This window comes from Eptatretus burgeri, chromosome 10 (genome assembly GCF_056783735.1).
Source record: "Eptatretus burgeri isolate ZD-2024b chromosome 10, Ebu_testis_v1, whole genome shotgun sequence".
Classification (NCBI taxonomy): Eukaryota; Metazoa; Chordata; class Myxini; order Myxiniformes; family Myxinidae; genus Eptatretus; species Eptatretus burgeri.
Genome location: NC_140970.1, coordinates 96,904,193 through 96,919,192, shown reverse-complemented (window position 1 = coordinate 96,919,192; position 15,000 = coordinate 96,904,193). Strand labels below are relative to the sequence as shown.

The 15,000-nt window shown below is 43.5% G+C and overlaps 2 protein-coding genes across 3 annotated transcripts in view; both read left to right on the top strand.

The window, feature by feature from the left end:
* The window catches only part of IFT122 (intraflagellar transport 122), a 252,835-nt gene that overhangs the window by 116,520 nt on the left and 121,315 nt on the right, over positions 1-15,000 (top strand). Inside the window, exon 17 of the mRNA XM_085899537.1 lies at positions 1,750-1,803. Coding sequence (XP_085755663.1) covers positions 1,750-1,803 — 54 coding nt within the window. The remainder of the gene's footprint in view (positions 1-1,749; positions 1,804-15,000) is intronic.
* LOC147019205 (uncharacterized) lies at positions 3,891-9,630 on the top strand. Of its 2 annotated transcripts, none has more exons than XM_085899540.1 (2): positions 3,891-8,477; positions 8,634-9,630. In XM_085899540.1, the coding sequence occupies exons 1-2, from the start codon at positions 8,394-8,396 to the stop codon at positions 9,000-9,002; spliced, it is 453 nt and encodes a 150-aa protein (XP_085755666.1). In that variant the 5' UTR covers positions 3,891-8,393; the 3' UTR covers positions 9,003-9,630. The 2 variants fall into 2 exon arrangements, with proteins under 2 accessions (XP_085755666.1, XP_085755665.1); XM_085899539.1 differs by having other exon boundaries at positions 3,913-8,477.

Genomic DNA, 15,000 nt, shown 5'->3' with positions numbered 1-15,000 from the left:
ATTTATAGCTGTGAGTGCGATAACTCATTAACTGTTCGCCATATCGATTTGAAATTTGGGTCACACATGTAGCACCTGAAAAGGAAGAACCCTATTGATTTTGGGCGTGGCCAGCTCCAAGATGGCCGACTGGGGCGGTCGTCCGTCCATCCGGCTGGCTGGCTGGGCGTCAACATTTATAGCTGTGAGTGCGGTAACTCATAAACTGTTCGCCATATCGATTTGAAATTTGGGTCACACATGTACCACCTGAAAAGGAAGAAACCTATTGATTTTGGGTGTGGCCGGCTCCAAGATGGCCGACTGGGGCGGTCGTCCGTCCGTCCGGCTGGCTGGCATGGCGTCAACATTTATAGCTGTGAGTGCGATAACTCATAAACTGTTCGCCAGATCGATTTGAAATTTGGGTCACACATGTACCACCTGAAAAGGAAGAATCCTCTTGATTTTGGGCGTGGCCGAATCCAAGATGGCCGACTGGGGCGGCCATCTTGAAAAAAATGTTTTTTGTAATAAATGGAAAAAGGCTTATCTGAGTTCAATTATTTTTCAATGGCAGGGGATTCACCATCTCTGATGGTATATTTTATGGGTGTATTCATGGTTTTTCTGACCTACTTCCACATTCACAGCCCTGTGATTCGCGTATTCCCGGTTTGTTACGGGTGTGGTCACGGTTTTTCTGACCTGCTTCCACGTTCGCGGCCCTGTGATTCGCGTATTCCTGGTTTGTTACGGGTGTATTCACGGTTTTTATCCCCCGCCGCATGGCGGAAGGGAGATATTGTTGTCACCCGGGTCATCCGTCCGTCCGTCCGGCTGGCTGGGCGTCAACATTTATAGCTGTGAGTGCGATAACTCATAAACTGTTCGCCATATTGATTTGAAATTTGGGTCACACATGTACCACCTGAAAAGGAAGAACCCTATTGATTTTGGGCGTGGCCGGATCCAAGATGGCCGACTAGGGCGGTCGTCCGTCCGTCCGGCTTGCTGGCTGGGCGTCAACATTTATAGCTGTGAGTGCGATAACTCATAAACTGTTTGCCATATCGATTTGAAATTTGGTTCACACATGTACCACCTGAAAAGGAAGAACCCTTTTGATTTTGGCTGTGGCCAGATCCAAGATGGCCGACTGTGGTGGCCATCTTGAAAAAAATGTTTTTTCGCCATATCGATTTGAAATTTGGGTCACACACGTACCACCTGAAAAGGAAGAACCCTATTGATTTTGGGCGTGGCCGGATCCAAGCTGGCCGATCGGGGCAGCCATCTTGAAAAAAATGTTTTTTGTAATAAATGGAAAAACGCTTATCTGATTTCAATTATTTTTCAATGGCGGGGGATTCCCCATGTCTGATGGTATATTTTAATTTGTTCTCCACGAGCAATTAGACATTGAATAAAAAGGTTTGAATTGCAGTCTCCAAGTGTGGAGCATTTCATTTGTATTTTTTTTTTTTGTGAAAATGCTTCCCCATGAGCCTTGCTTGACTCAGTGTTCAAGAATGATGCACAAATATACTTTGATAAACGATGATGTTTTCCATTTTATAACAGTGCCTGCTTCTATGACCTTTTGTGAGATAACAGTTTATATTCTTGTCCAGATGTCACACCTGTTATCACTTGGTGAGGTATTTATCATGAAAAGTGGAATAATTCGAAATATTTGTGTTGATAAACTTGTGGGTTCAGTTGCAATGCAGTTTGTGATTTTTTTGTTCTTGTGTGTTTCATTGCAAGGTTTTCACACGTCAAAAAAATTTCCCATTTCTGGAGCTCATTCACAGCATTGAGGTATTTTTTTTTTAATTTCTTCTAATTCAATTTTACCCTCGCTGAAAGAGTGTATTGCATTTGGGTCTTAGGCCATCAGCCGTAAGCTGTATGAGTGCAGTTTCGTTCCACTCATCGGGGGGGGGGGGGGGTAGACAAAACCTTGATAATATGATAGTATATATCCAAATACATACGTATCCAAAAATTCTCCACTCAAATAGCTGCAGTTATTGTGTATTTTCATCTTGAAAATCGATGCATTCCCCGCGTTCTCTCATTTGAATTTTCTCCACTCGGATCACGTGTGGGCCACGTGACACCTCGACAGCCAATAGATCGGCTGACATCGTATGCAAATTACGTCAGACTGTCATGTGACCAGCGAAGCTGCTAAGTTGTCCAAAATGGCAGCTTCCTGCAGGGAGGAAATCACCGGCAGCTGATCGGCGATTTATGGGTAATTTTTGATGAATATGGCCAGTGAGGATGCTCCCCAGTGTATTATTCACCAGGACAATTTGCGAACGAAGAAGTCAAACGTTTTACATCTGTAAGATGGGATAAATGGAGAGAAAGTGTCAACAAATGGCTCGTCTTCGACGGTCACGAACGACGTTTAGCCGAGAGTGCCGTCGTGGGTGGACTAACTTCGATCATGGGCCTATTGTACCCGGAGTGCCGGTGTAAAGATTTCAAGTTACCCCCCTCAAAACATTTATTTATATATGTTTATTTACAAAAAAATAGTAATTTAATTGATATTGAAAACTAATTAGGGAAAAACCATTGACCACGTGACCGCCTTTAAAGAGTTTGCAATGAATTTTGATTTTATTATGAATGATTTGATTTTAATATTGTTATTAATTGAAATCAGTATTTCTCATACAGTTATAGTTTTTGCCACATTTTTATGAAATCCTTCATCGATATAGTTGATCCAAATAGACATACTGGTATATCTTTTTAACCAACTCAGACTATATTTACAATTATGGAAACAACGCAATAAAATCAATGTATAGGAAAGGCAATGAAAACAGCTTATTTTTAATTCCCAATTTCGTTGTGGTGGTGGTGGTCGTGTGGCAGCTTTGCTGCCGGGATAGCTATAATTTCTTGAACCGCGACTGTGTCGCTGATGCAGTGCCCCTCTACCAGTACACACACTGGAACTGGTACTCATTTCGCCGACCTCGGAAGGATGACAGGCTGAGTGCGTTGCCTGGTGTTGGCTCAGTGGTTTGGGTGGCGACTTGGGTTCCTAGGGTCCTGAGTTCAAGCCCCATCGGCCACTGAATTAATGCACCGGGGGTTGACTCAACCTGTCATCCTTCCGAGGTTGGCGAAATGAGTACCAGTTCCAGTGTGTGTACTGGTAGAGGGGCACTGCATCAGCGACACAGTCGCGCTTCAAGAAATGATAGCTACCCCCAGGGGTAACTTGAAATCGATTTCAGATTACCGGGAGGTAACTTGAAATCTTTACACCGGCACTCCAGGTACAAAAGGCCCATGACCGAAGTTAGTCCTCCCGCGCCGGCACTCTCGGCTAATCGTCGTTCGTGACCGTTGAAGACGAGCCATTTGTTGACACTTTCTCTCCATTTATCCCATCTTACAGACGTAAAACGTTTGACTTCTTCGTTCGCAAATTGTCCTGGTGAATAATACACTGGGGAGCGTCCTCACTGGCCATATTCATCAAAAATTACCCATAAATCGCCGATCAGCTGCCGTGATTTCCTCCCTGCAGGAAGCTGCCATTTTGGACAACTTTGCAGCTTCGCTGGTCACACGACAGTCTGACGTAATTTGCATACGATGTCAGCCGATCTATTGGCTGTCGAGGCGTCACGTGGCCCACACGTGATCCGAGTGGAGAAAATTCAAATGAGAGAATGCGGGGAATGCATCGATTTTCAAGATGAAAATACACAATAACTGCAGCTATTTGAGTGGAGAACTTTTGGATACGTATGTATTTGGATATATACTATCATATTATCAAGGTTTTGTCTACCCCGCCTCCCCGCCCCCCCTCCCCCCCCCCCTGATGAGTGGAACGAAACTTGATTTTCAGGAACTTTCTGAGCCATGGCTGATGGCCTATCTGTTTGTTTGTTTGTTTGTTTGTTTGTCTGTTTGTTTATCGAACAGTACTTTGGTGTTTTTCTCTGCAACTGCTTGGCGGATTGAGATAAAATTTTCACTGCATGAGCGACTGCTCATGTCGAATATTTCAATGATAATCATGACGTCATCGGTCACGTGGTGTGGCAGCCATGTTGGAAAAACCGAAAAACTTTGAACCTCTGTATCTCTGCACCAAGGAAAAATTTGAGACTTGGCACATAGCAAGTACTCCTCATGGGGAATAACTGTGAATTTTTTTTTAATGACGTCATAAATGCCTTCATTATCATGTCATAATTGCATATGAAGAACACTACACCCGATCAATATGAAAATTAGTGGGTCATCTATGGATAAAGTGGTTCACAAAAAAAAAACAATTTGATGACATCATTGGTCAGTGATTCAGCAACCATGTTGTTGTTGTTGTTGTTGTTGTTGTTGTTGTTGTTGTTTTAACCTTCAAAAATCCTCTTCTCTGAAATGGCTGAACAGATCGAGGTGAAACTTTAAGCATATGATTGCCTATCCATGAGGAACAAAAGGTTCACACACATGACGTCATGGGTCACATGGTTTGGCAGCCATATTGGATTTACCCAAAAACCTATAAAAATCTTATTCTCCAGAATGGCTGGACAGATCGAGGGGAAATGTCACACACATTCCCCATGGCATGGGTGTACAAATTTGTTCAGGAATAATTGTTGGGTCACATGGTTTGGCAGCCATATTGGATGTATGAAAAATAGGAAATAGTGTTTTCTGTGGAACTGCTTAATCAATCAAAGTGAAACCACATTTATGATCTAGTAGTAATGGGGAATACATGCTTTAAATTTCAACTTGATTTGACACATGGTCTGGCAGCCAGAATTATTTAATTTTTTGATATGGGTTCTTTTTTTTCTTCTTTTAAATAAAAAAAGGCTAAATTGGCTGTGTCTGGATGGGTTTGAGGGTAGAGGAGCAGCAGCTGAAATGCGAATCCTATCCAGGTTCCTCCTGATGACTTCATCTTTACTTTGTGATTGTTCGTATGCCTTCTGATTATTCCCATGCAGGGCTGTACCTATTTAGTCTACCATTTCATTTGAATTGAATTTATTTTATTCCCATTCTGAATTGAATTGAATAATAATAAACAAAACGTCATGGGTCAGGGTCAGGTGTCCAATCAAAGCAGGGTGTCATGGAACCCGGTCATCACTGCCAGCAGTTATAAAGTGGCAGTTCTAATTATGCCTCATTTTAATTAGCACACCAGTACACAAATGCCACATAAAATACACCACGCATAACCATGCAAACACCACACAAAACAAGTCCTGGCGAGGGTCTGCAATCTCTGATTGCTCTTTTTCTTGTTCACAATTGCAGATGCTTAACAATGGTCAATGATATAGTTTTGTAAAGCACATCCGGCATCAACAGCTAATAAAAACAAAAAATTACGAGTGTCGCTCCTTTTATGTGCTATCTCTATGCTTCTCCTTGGACTGAGAGGATGGCCTCGAGGTAGGCAAACTCGCCTCTAAGCTGTCTATCCTTGGTTTGAATCTTGGCCCAGTTATAAACTAGCTTCCCGTTATAAACCAGTTCTAAAAGCGGAGGTGCTGCGAGAATGGTTAGAGGGAGAAATGAAAGGTACAAATTATTTTGGATAGGTTGTGACTCTGGAACTGATGGTGTTGGGATTATGGTGACTGAGAAGTGCGTGGAGAAGGTGTTGTAGGTTAGGAGGGTAAATGCAAGAGTTATAGTCCAAAAGGTGTTGTTTGATAAGCGTATATTAACAGTTGTATCAACATATGCCCAACAGATAGGATTAAGTGAGGAGGAGACAGGATGAGTTATGGGACACACTTGTGCATGTTGTTTCAGGGATTAGCGAGAGAGAAGTTGTTGTGATCGGAGGTGATTTGAATGGACATGTTGGAGCATTGGCAGAAGGATAAGAGGGTGTGCATGGTAGGTCAGGTTTCGGAGTTAGAAACACTGAAGGTGTAAGAATACTTGAGTTTGGTGATGCTTTAGATATGGTCATCTGCAACACAATGTTGAAGAAGAGGCTGGACAGACTGATCACTTTTGAGTCAGGAGGTAGAAAGAGCCAGATAGATGACTTTCTAGTGAGGAGCTAAGATAGGAAGTTGGTTAAAGATGTAAAAACAATAGGTGGAGAAGAATGTGCCTTTTTTTGTACACATTGTCGAGGCTCGTATGAGAGCTAACACACAATGCACAGCAAGGGGGGCATGAGACAAGAGGGGCGGGAGAGGGAAAGACAAAACAGTGGTGAACAGAGATATTAGGAGATCTGTGGAATGGAGAGGGATGGGGTGGGTAACACAGAGTATACAAGATGTACACCACAGGGACTTTCAGGCGGGAAAGCGGTGAATTTGAAGGAGGTGGGTTTGGGGTGGATAAATGGGAGTAGAAAAGATTAAGGTTTTGGATGGGGGAAGATTGGTGGTGGTGGTGAACGGCTATTTTGAAGACCTGGAAAGAAGAATGGGATTGAAGAGAGTGTGGGAGTTTATTCCAAAGGCGGGAAAATAGAGGAATGAAAGAGTGAAGGTGAGCAGTGATTCATGATTTTCGTAGTTTTTCCAGAAGGGGGTTGCTGGCGGTAGAAGACAGAAAGGCCACCGACCTGCCTGCATTGAGAGAGTGATAGGTCCAAAGACTCAGCCTCACCGCGGGAGATGCCAATGATCCTAAATGCCTTGGTGAATAAGCATAAGGTTTCCACAGCGTGAAGCCGAGAAAGGTGAGAGGCAGGAGTACCAGCCCAGAGTGGAAAGCAGTACTCCATCAGGCTGTGGTCGAAAACTTTGTATGTGGTCAGGAGCTCAGGTGGGTTGAGGAAGTACTTTGCCTTGCAACATCGGCTGCTAGTGTGTGATGTGGAGTTAAGTTGGAGTAGGGAAAAGAGGAAACCTTATGTCCCAAGGAGAAGAGTATGGAAACTAAGAGATCAGAATGTAAAAGAAAATTTATACAGGGAACTTCTGGAAATGAATCTTGGAAACCCTATTGTTGGAGACGATGTAGAGAGTTGTTGGAACTCTTTAAAAGATGGGCTGCTGCGTGCTACTGAAAAGATATGTGGGTCATCAAAGGGTCCAGCTAGACATGAGGCTACATGGTGGTGGAATAATGGGGTGGATATGTCGATTTATGTAAAAAAAAAGAAAGCTGTTTAGGATTTGGAAAAGGGAGGGGATAAGGAGGAATACTTAGTAGCTAAACTTAGGGCAAGAAGGGAAGTTTACAAGGCTAAAATATTAGTACAGGATTCACTTTCAGATGTGATAAATAATGCAGATAGTGGATGGGAGATATGTAGGATACTAAAGCAAATGATCGGTCAAAATAATGATCTCACAGGAGAACAATCTGTGAAGGATGATGTGGGAAATGTACTGGTTGTCCATGGGGAGATGAGAAATGCTCAGAAATGAGCATGGGAGATGAGAAATGTAAGAAGGAGTTACTATGAGTACCTTCTAAATGAGGAGCTCCCTTGGAACAGGGATATTCTGGAGGCAGTAGAGCCGGTGCAGGGCCCACCACCTGAGATAGAGAATAAATGTGTAAAGAAAGCTGTTGATGAAATTAAGAATGGTAAAGCCCCTGTCACACCTTGACGATTTAGCCAGCGTATGGCAAAGTATCAAAATTTATCTAAAACGCTGGCGTACACTGAACTATTGATGTTTTTTTTTCAGTTTTGGGCGTATTGTAGTGTATTCATAACGAGTTGGACGTATGCACAACGTATTAGTAACGTACACAGAATGTTTCGATAACTTATACCAACGAATGCTTAGCGTGTTGTCGGCGTTCACAACTTATGCCCAACGATAGTCTAATTTATGCATAGCACGTGGCAGCGTATCGCCGACGATCACGTGGCGTAGCCTATTAAAAGGCTGCCGCTCGACGATTCAAATCATAACCGCACTAGACATCGAAGTGTCAACATCAACATCATGCTGAAGAAAACTTCGAAGAATGCTGCCAAGAAGTCTCCTGGCCGTGGCCGTGGACGCGGACGCAAGGAGGATCCATCATCACCCACACCCTCCCCATCACGCTCACCCTCTGACGGAGAGGATGCTGGTTCCAACGCCTCTCGGGCATCGTCGGTGGCATCGATAGCTGTGTCCGTGGCCTCCACCTCCTCTCAGCCAACCCTTGTGAAGAAGAGGGCCAAAAAGACAGTTTTGTCTTGATGTCCAAGAGGAGCAGCTCATGTGCGATTTCCTTCGCGAGAACGCCATCCTCTGGGACATCAAGAAGACTGACTAGCAGAGGGTGGACAAGAAGGCAAAGCTCCGGGAGGATCAAGACAAGGCCATGGGTAAGACTGTCGAGCACCTTCAAGGGTAGTTTAAGTCCCTGCGAGACACCCGACGGAAATCGGGTCTCGACAAGAAGAAGAGCGGGACGGCGCCCCGGAAATGACAGAGAGGGAGCAGTGGGTGAAGGCAAACTTCGGCTTCCTCAAGACTGTGGTCCGCCATCGTGCTGAGCCCGTCAACAGTGTAAGTAAAAACACATTAATATCAATACTAATATTTATTTATATTAGTTTTATGTACTACAGATCTCGAAGCAAATTAATCATTGATTACTACAAATCATTGAATTTGCCTCGTATTTTTGCCTTGTATTTTACTAATCAATTGTCATAATTGCAGGTAAAGGAAACAATTGCAGCACACAGCGGGGACCTCGAGGCTGCGGAGGCTGCTTGTGCAGAGATCGTGGTTGATGACGACAGCACACCCTCCCCTGTCCCCTCTTCATCCTCACAGGGCAAGGGGAAGCATGGCCAGGACGATGACCAGTTGCTGCAGTCACTCCAGAAGAGAGTGCACGAGTCTGGGGAGCTCCTCAAAGGTCTCGCACAGCCTCAGCCCATCACAGCCACCGTAGCCTTCGCCAACTACATGCGTGACAACCTGCTCAGCATGTCTAAGCGCAAGTTCCAGAAGGCAAGGTCACGCATCAACACCATCCTCATTGAGCTGATAGATGAGGAGAGTGATGAGAAAGAACCCCCATAGTCCCCACCTTCCCTGCTCCTGCTTCCATGCGACCAAGTTCAGCACCAGCTACCTCCACCCCCACGGCGTCGGAGATGTACCAGCCACCTCCCCACATGTGGAGACACAAGGCACCGGCTGCGTCAGTCTGGGGCTCACAGACAACTGACTATGTGGGCCTGTACATGCAGCAGCTACTGCAGCCACAGTACCAACAGCAGCAGCCTCAGTACCAGCAGATGATGCCTCCTCCCCCTCAGCATGGGTTCCAGCCTCCTCCTCCTCCTCAGATCATGCAGCAGCCAAGCTCCGCCTCTGCATCTGCTGCTATAGGCTCGGCTGACCAGGTACTGAACCAAAGTCCAAGCACCTTTGACACTAGCGGTCAGAGTCTGTATAACATCTCTGGACTCTCAGTAATGCTCAACCTGTCCAGCGGTCCTGATGCTGTAAGCAGCCCGTCTGGGGAGCTGAAGACACCTCCACCACCAGAGAAGAACAACTAGTTACAGTGACAGTGACAGTTGTGTACTTCTCAAGATGAGCAGAGACATTGTTTTGGCCATGTTTGTGCCATTTTGTATCTACGTTTGACCATGGTTATCATGTTCCATTATTTTTCAGAGCACTGAATAAAAGTTGAGCAAACTCTTGGTGTTTGTTGATGTTATTTTTTTAATATTTAATTCATAAACAATAATTAACAATAATAAATTATGGCCTTATTCTTTATGTCTTTATCCTTTGTAAAGCAATGAAACGTAGTTGGTTAAAACCTGTTCGCTGCCCTCATCTGTCCATCAGCCTACTTTGGCTTCTCACTGTGAGGAAAGAGACAAGCTTACTGCTGTCTGGGTTACGTCGTGTCAGGGAAAGGGCTCCAGAAAACTTCAAAAAGATCGAGTCAGGCTGGTTGAGGGCAGCTGGCGGAAATTACAAGCAGGTTGGGATAAGATTTTTGTCCTATCCTATCTGAAAATTAGTTACTTCCCTTGGCAGCGAACAGGTTAATAATATTTTGTGTTTATCTTTATTATCTTTATGTTATAAGTGTGGTCATTACCTTTGATCATAAATAAAAACAAAACTGCTGTTAATTTTTATATAGAAAGACATATATATATATATATATATATATATATATATATATATATATATATATATATATATATATATATATATATATATATATATATATATATATATATACATATATATATCACTGACTCCCTTTGGGTCCATATAAATAAATATATATATATATATATATATATATATATATATATATATATATATATATATATGTTTATTCATACACTTTGAAAAAGGTATAATAATATAATGAGCAGTCAATACAAACGTATTACAAAGTAACAAGAAAATTTTTTATTTGTTGAATTGTACATGTATATTGCAAAGTGCATAATTGAAAAAAAAAACTTTTTATACGATGTTCATTTCAAGAGGAATCTTACTGTCTCTGAGGTTGTTTATTGCCTGAACAATGCAGGAATACAAATATCTAAATCATCCTATCTTGCCACGGAACTGTGCCAGCTGGGGAGTTAACCAAGTGCTTGAGGAGATTCCTCTGTTTCTTTCCGTCCTTGGAGGCAGTTTTGGGGCAAGTAGCTGTCTGTGTATCCTCCAAATGATGTCACTCTCGCCATGCTCCTGGAACAAGGTCGCGGTTCTCATTCTCCACCCAGTCAAGCTGCTGGTTCTGTAGTCCCGGGTACCTGGAATTTGAATTTGATTTTATTTACTTATAAAGCGCACCTATAATAAAAACATATATTCTAATGTGCTGTACAATAAAAAGTAATATAATGATACATATAACATTTAAGGTAAATCATATAATGTTTATAAGCATAGGCTAAAAGTTAAATTGCATTGTATACTGTATAATATATGCTATGTAAACATGAATTACCTGGTCCTCATGAGGTTGTGCAGGATCAAGCATGCTTTGACAATGAGCTTGACAGTGGAGGGGTGATGCTGCATGGTACTTAGCAGAACCTGGAATCTGTTAGCCAGGATGCCGAATGCATTTTCTACTACCCTCCTTGCTTGGCTAAGCCTGTAGTTGAAGATGCGTTGTTCTTTCGTCAGATCCCGGAGGCTGTATGGCTCCATCATGGTTGGTCGTAAGGCGAAGGCATCGTCACCGATAAAGAAGTAAGGCACGTCCTGGTTGTCATTGGGAAGAGGCTCAGGGTCAGGGAAACCAAGGGTACTGTCTTCAGCGCATTCCTTCAGCTCACAGTCATTGTATATCTGCGCATCTGATGCTGATCCAGTACCGCCGACATCTGCCCAAATGAATTTGTAGTCAGCATCCACAAGCGTCATCAGAACAATGGAGTAGAATCCTTTGTAGTTGAAGTATTGGGACCCACTCCTTGGAGGACAGCGGCAGGCCACGTGCTTCCCGTCAAGTGCCCCACATGTATGGGGAAAGTTCCATCATTGGAAGAACTTGTCAGCTATGGCGCGCCAACCATCAGGAGTACTTGGGCAAACCAGCACCTCATCCACGTATTCGTCAATAATGGCTTGACAGGCTTTTCTGACCACTAGGGACTGGGTGTTGTGAGGGACCCTCCATCCGAACTTCATCGAGGAATACTTTCTTCCAAAGGCAAGGTGACGCAAAGTCAGTGCCAGCTTCATGCCAGGCTCAAGCGGATCCCTGTAGAAGGTGTACTGCTTGGTTATCCTTGGACCCACTCTGGCTAGCAGCTCGTCGAACATCGCTGGGGGCATGCGCAGGAAGTTGGTGAAGGATGCATGGTCCTCGTTACGGAGTTTCACCATGAGCTGGTCATACATGCCAAACTGCCGTCGCCTCCAAATCCATGGTCTAACCCAGTTCCTTCTCCTCCATTCACCTCTTCTTCTCCTGGCTCTATTGGCACGCAACTGGTACAGTGTCAAATCGATGAGGTCATGTTGATGTTGGAGGACAGCCAGCAGGTATTCTCGTCTCAGCCTTGCCGGTTCCTCTATCTCTCGGATGACATGGACATCTACTCACCATGGAGTCTGGAACACTGACGGGTTCCTCCTGTGAACCCCATTTTTATATACCAATTCCCCTAAACGCTGCCAATACGCCATTATACGGTAGCTGTAAGTGAGAAACACATTGAGTAAGTTCTGTGGTCGTCCGGAAGACGTCAATTACGTCTACATATGTCAATATGCGTTGGAGATACGTTACATATAGGTTCAAAGCACGTTACTCATACGTTAGAAATAAGTTTCGGGTACGCTTGACATTACCTCGATGTATTTCGACTGATGAGTAACTTACAAGTAGCATGTGTCGTGTGCCAACGATCGCATAACGTGCCTACAACTTATGGCCAGCGTATGCGGAACGTGTGAGTCTTACGCTGGCATTTGTCGACGAGCTTGGCGTACTACGACGTATGCCAGCGTGCTTCAGCGTGCTCTTAACGTATACAAAACTTACCCATAACGTATTCGACATGTGCCAGCGTATTCGCCAAATTTTTCATACATCGGCATATGCTGGCTAAAGGTGCTGTCAAACCTTGACGATTTAGCCAGCAATGGCAACGTATAAAAATGTATGTAAAACGTTGGCGTTGGCTGAAATTTTGATGTTTTTTTAAAAGTTTTGGTCGTATTCATAACGTGTTGGTCGGATGCATAACATATTAGTAACGGGCACAGAACGTTTCATTTTCTTATACATAACTTATACCAACGAATGCTTCGCCTGTTGTTGGCGTTTACAACCTATGCCCAACGATAGTTTAACTTAGGCATAGCGCGCTGCACGTATCGCCGACGAACTTGTGGCGTAGCCTGTTAAAAACCTGCCGCACGCCGATTTAAATCATAACCGCCTGAGAATTGGAAGTGTCAACCACGCAGTCACACCTTGATGATTTAGCCAGCGTATGCCGACGTATGAAAAATGTGTCTAAAACGCTGGCACACGTCGAATACGGTATGGGTAAGTTGTGTTTTCGTTAAGAGCACGCTGAAAAACGATGAAGTACGCTGTCATATTTCGTGGTACATCCAGTACGTCATGAAATTTCAAGCATGCTGAAAATTTTACGACGTACTCGCCGTATGGCTCACACGTTCCGCTGCACTGGTCATAAGTTGTAGGCACGATATGCGATCGTTGACACACGTCGACACAAGTTCCTTTTAAGTTACTCATAAGTCGAAACACGTCGAGGCAATGTTTAGCATATCCGAAACTCATTTTCTCCGTCAAGGCACATTTTCTTTTATTCTCCTTGGCTCCGTCGAGGCACATTTTCTTTTATTCTCCTTGGCTCCGTGATGGCACGTGACGAAAATATCTGAAGTTGTTGTTGTTGTTTTTGTTGTTTTTTTTTATTAGTTTTTTTTTGGTCTATCACGAATTTTAAAATATATTCGAACATTTGCTTTTAAGTTTCGACGTCGATGTGACAATATCTTCAAACAGAAAATATTCACAGAAGAGGAACTAAGAATAAGACATGAGCAAACTGAAGAGGCAATCCGACGTGACGTAATGGCACGTGACGAAATATCGGAAGTTATTGTTGTTGTTGTTTTTTTTTTAAACGCTGCCAATACGCCATTATACGGTAGCTGTAAATTAGAAACACGTTCAGTAAGTTCTGTGGTCATCCGGAAGACGTCAATCAAATACGTCTACATACGTCAATATGCGTCGTAAAATTTCAAGCATGCTAAAATTTGAGGAAAACCGCAAAGTACAATGATGAAAGCCAGCGTACTACGATGTATGGCAGTGTTTTTCAGCATGCTCTTAATGTTAGCAAAACTTACCCATCACGTATTCGACGTGTGCCAGCGTTTTAGACAAATTTTTCATAAGTCGGCATACGCTGGCTAAATCGTCAAGGTGTGACAGCGCCTTAAAACGTCAAGGTGTGACAGCGGCTTAAAGCAGTGAGCAGCACTGGTATTGTTGTAGAGATGCTGAAGGCATCTGGTGATATTGGAGTGAATTTAATTACTAAATTGGTAAATGCAATTCAAAGGGAGTCATCTGTCCGAGATGACTGGTTGAAGAGTGCAATGGTGAATATTTATAAAGGGAAGGGTGATGCCTTAGTTCGGAGCAACTATAGGGGTCTGAAGTTGCTGGACCATAGAATGAAAGTGGTAGAGAGAGTCATGGATAAATTGATAAGATAGAGTGTTAATATACATGAAATGCAGTTTGGTTTCATGCCAGGAAGGGGCACGATAGAGACAATTTTGATAGTTTGGCAATTACCAGAAAATATCTGGGGAAGAATAAACAACTGCACTTTATATTTGTGGATTTGGAGAAGGCGTTTGATTGGGTGCCTCGGGAAGTTGGGCAATGTTCCATGAGAAAGTTGCGTGTGGAGGATTGGTAAGTTCGATGTATGATGACCCAAAAACCTCTGTGAGGGTAAAGGGAGGACAGAGTGAGGATTTTGAAGTGAAAGTGGGTGTTCATCAGGGGTGACTCTTGAGCCCAATCCTGTTCCTTATGGTTCTTGATACAATATCACAGGAATCTAGAGGAGGTTTACCTTGGGAACTCCTGCATGCTTATTATCTCGAGCTGATAGCCGACAGTGCAAAAGAGGTAATAGGTAAATATACAGTATGGAAGGAGGGTATGAAGGGCAGAGGACTGAAAGTGAAAACAGGGAAAATGAAAGTACTGATTAGTGATGTGGGAGAAGGAAGTGTGGCATCATGAAGGAGGTGGCCATGTGATGTCTGTATATAAGGTGTCGGTAGCAATTCAATATTGTGTAAATCCGGCAATTGCTGGGTGCACAAGATGTGTAGTGGCATCAGGGGTAGACTGCAGGTGGTTCCTGATTTCAAATGAGCTGTTTGCACAGGTAAACAAGTGACTAGTTAAAGCGGAAAGGTTAGTTCATGGGGACATATCTCTGGAATGTGAAGATAAATTATGTTACCTTGGTGATATTGGTGCAGGTGGTGGTGTGGAAGCAGCAGTGATTGC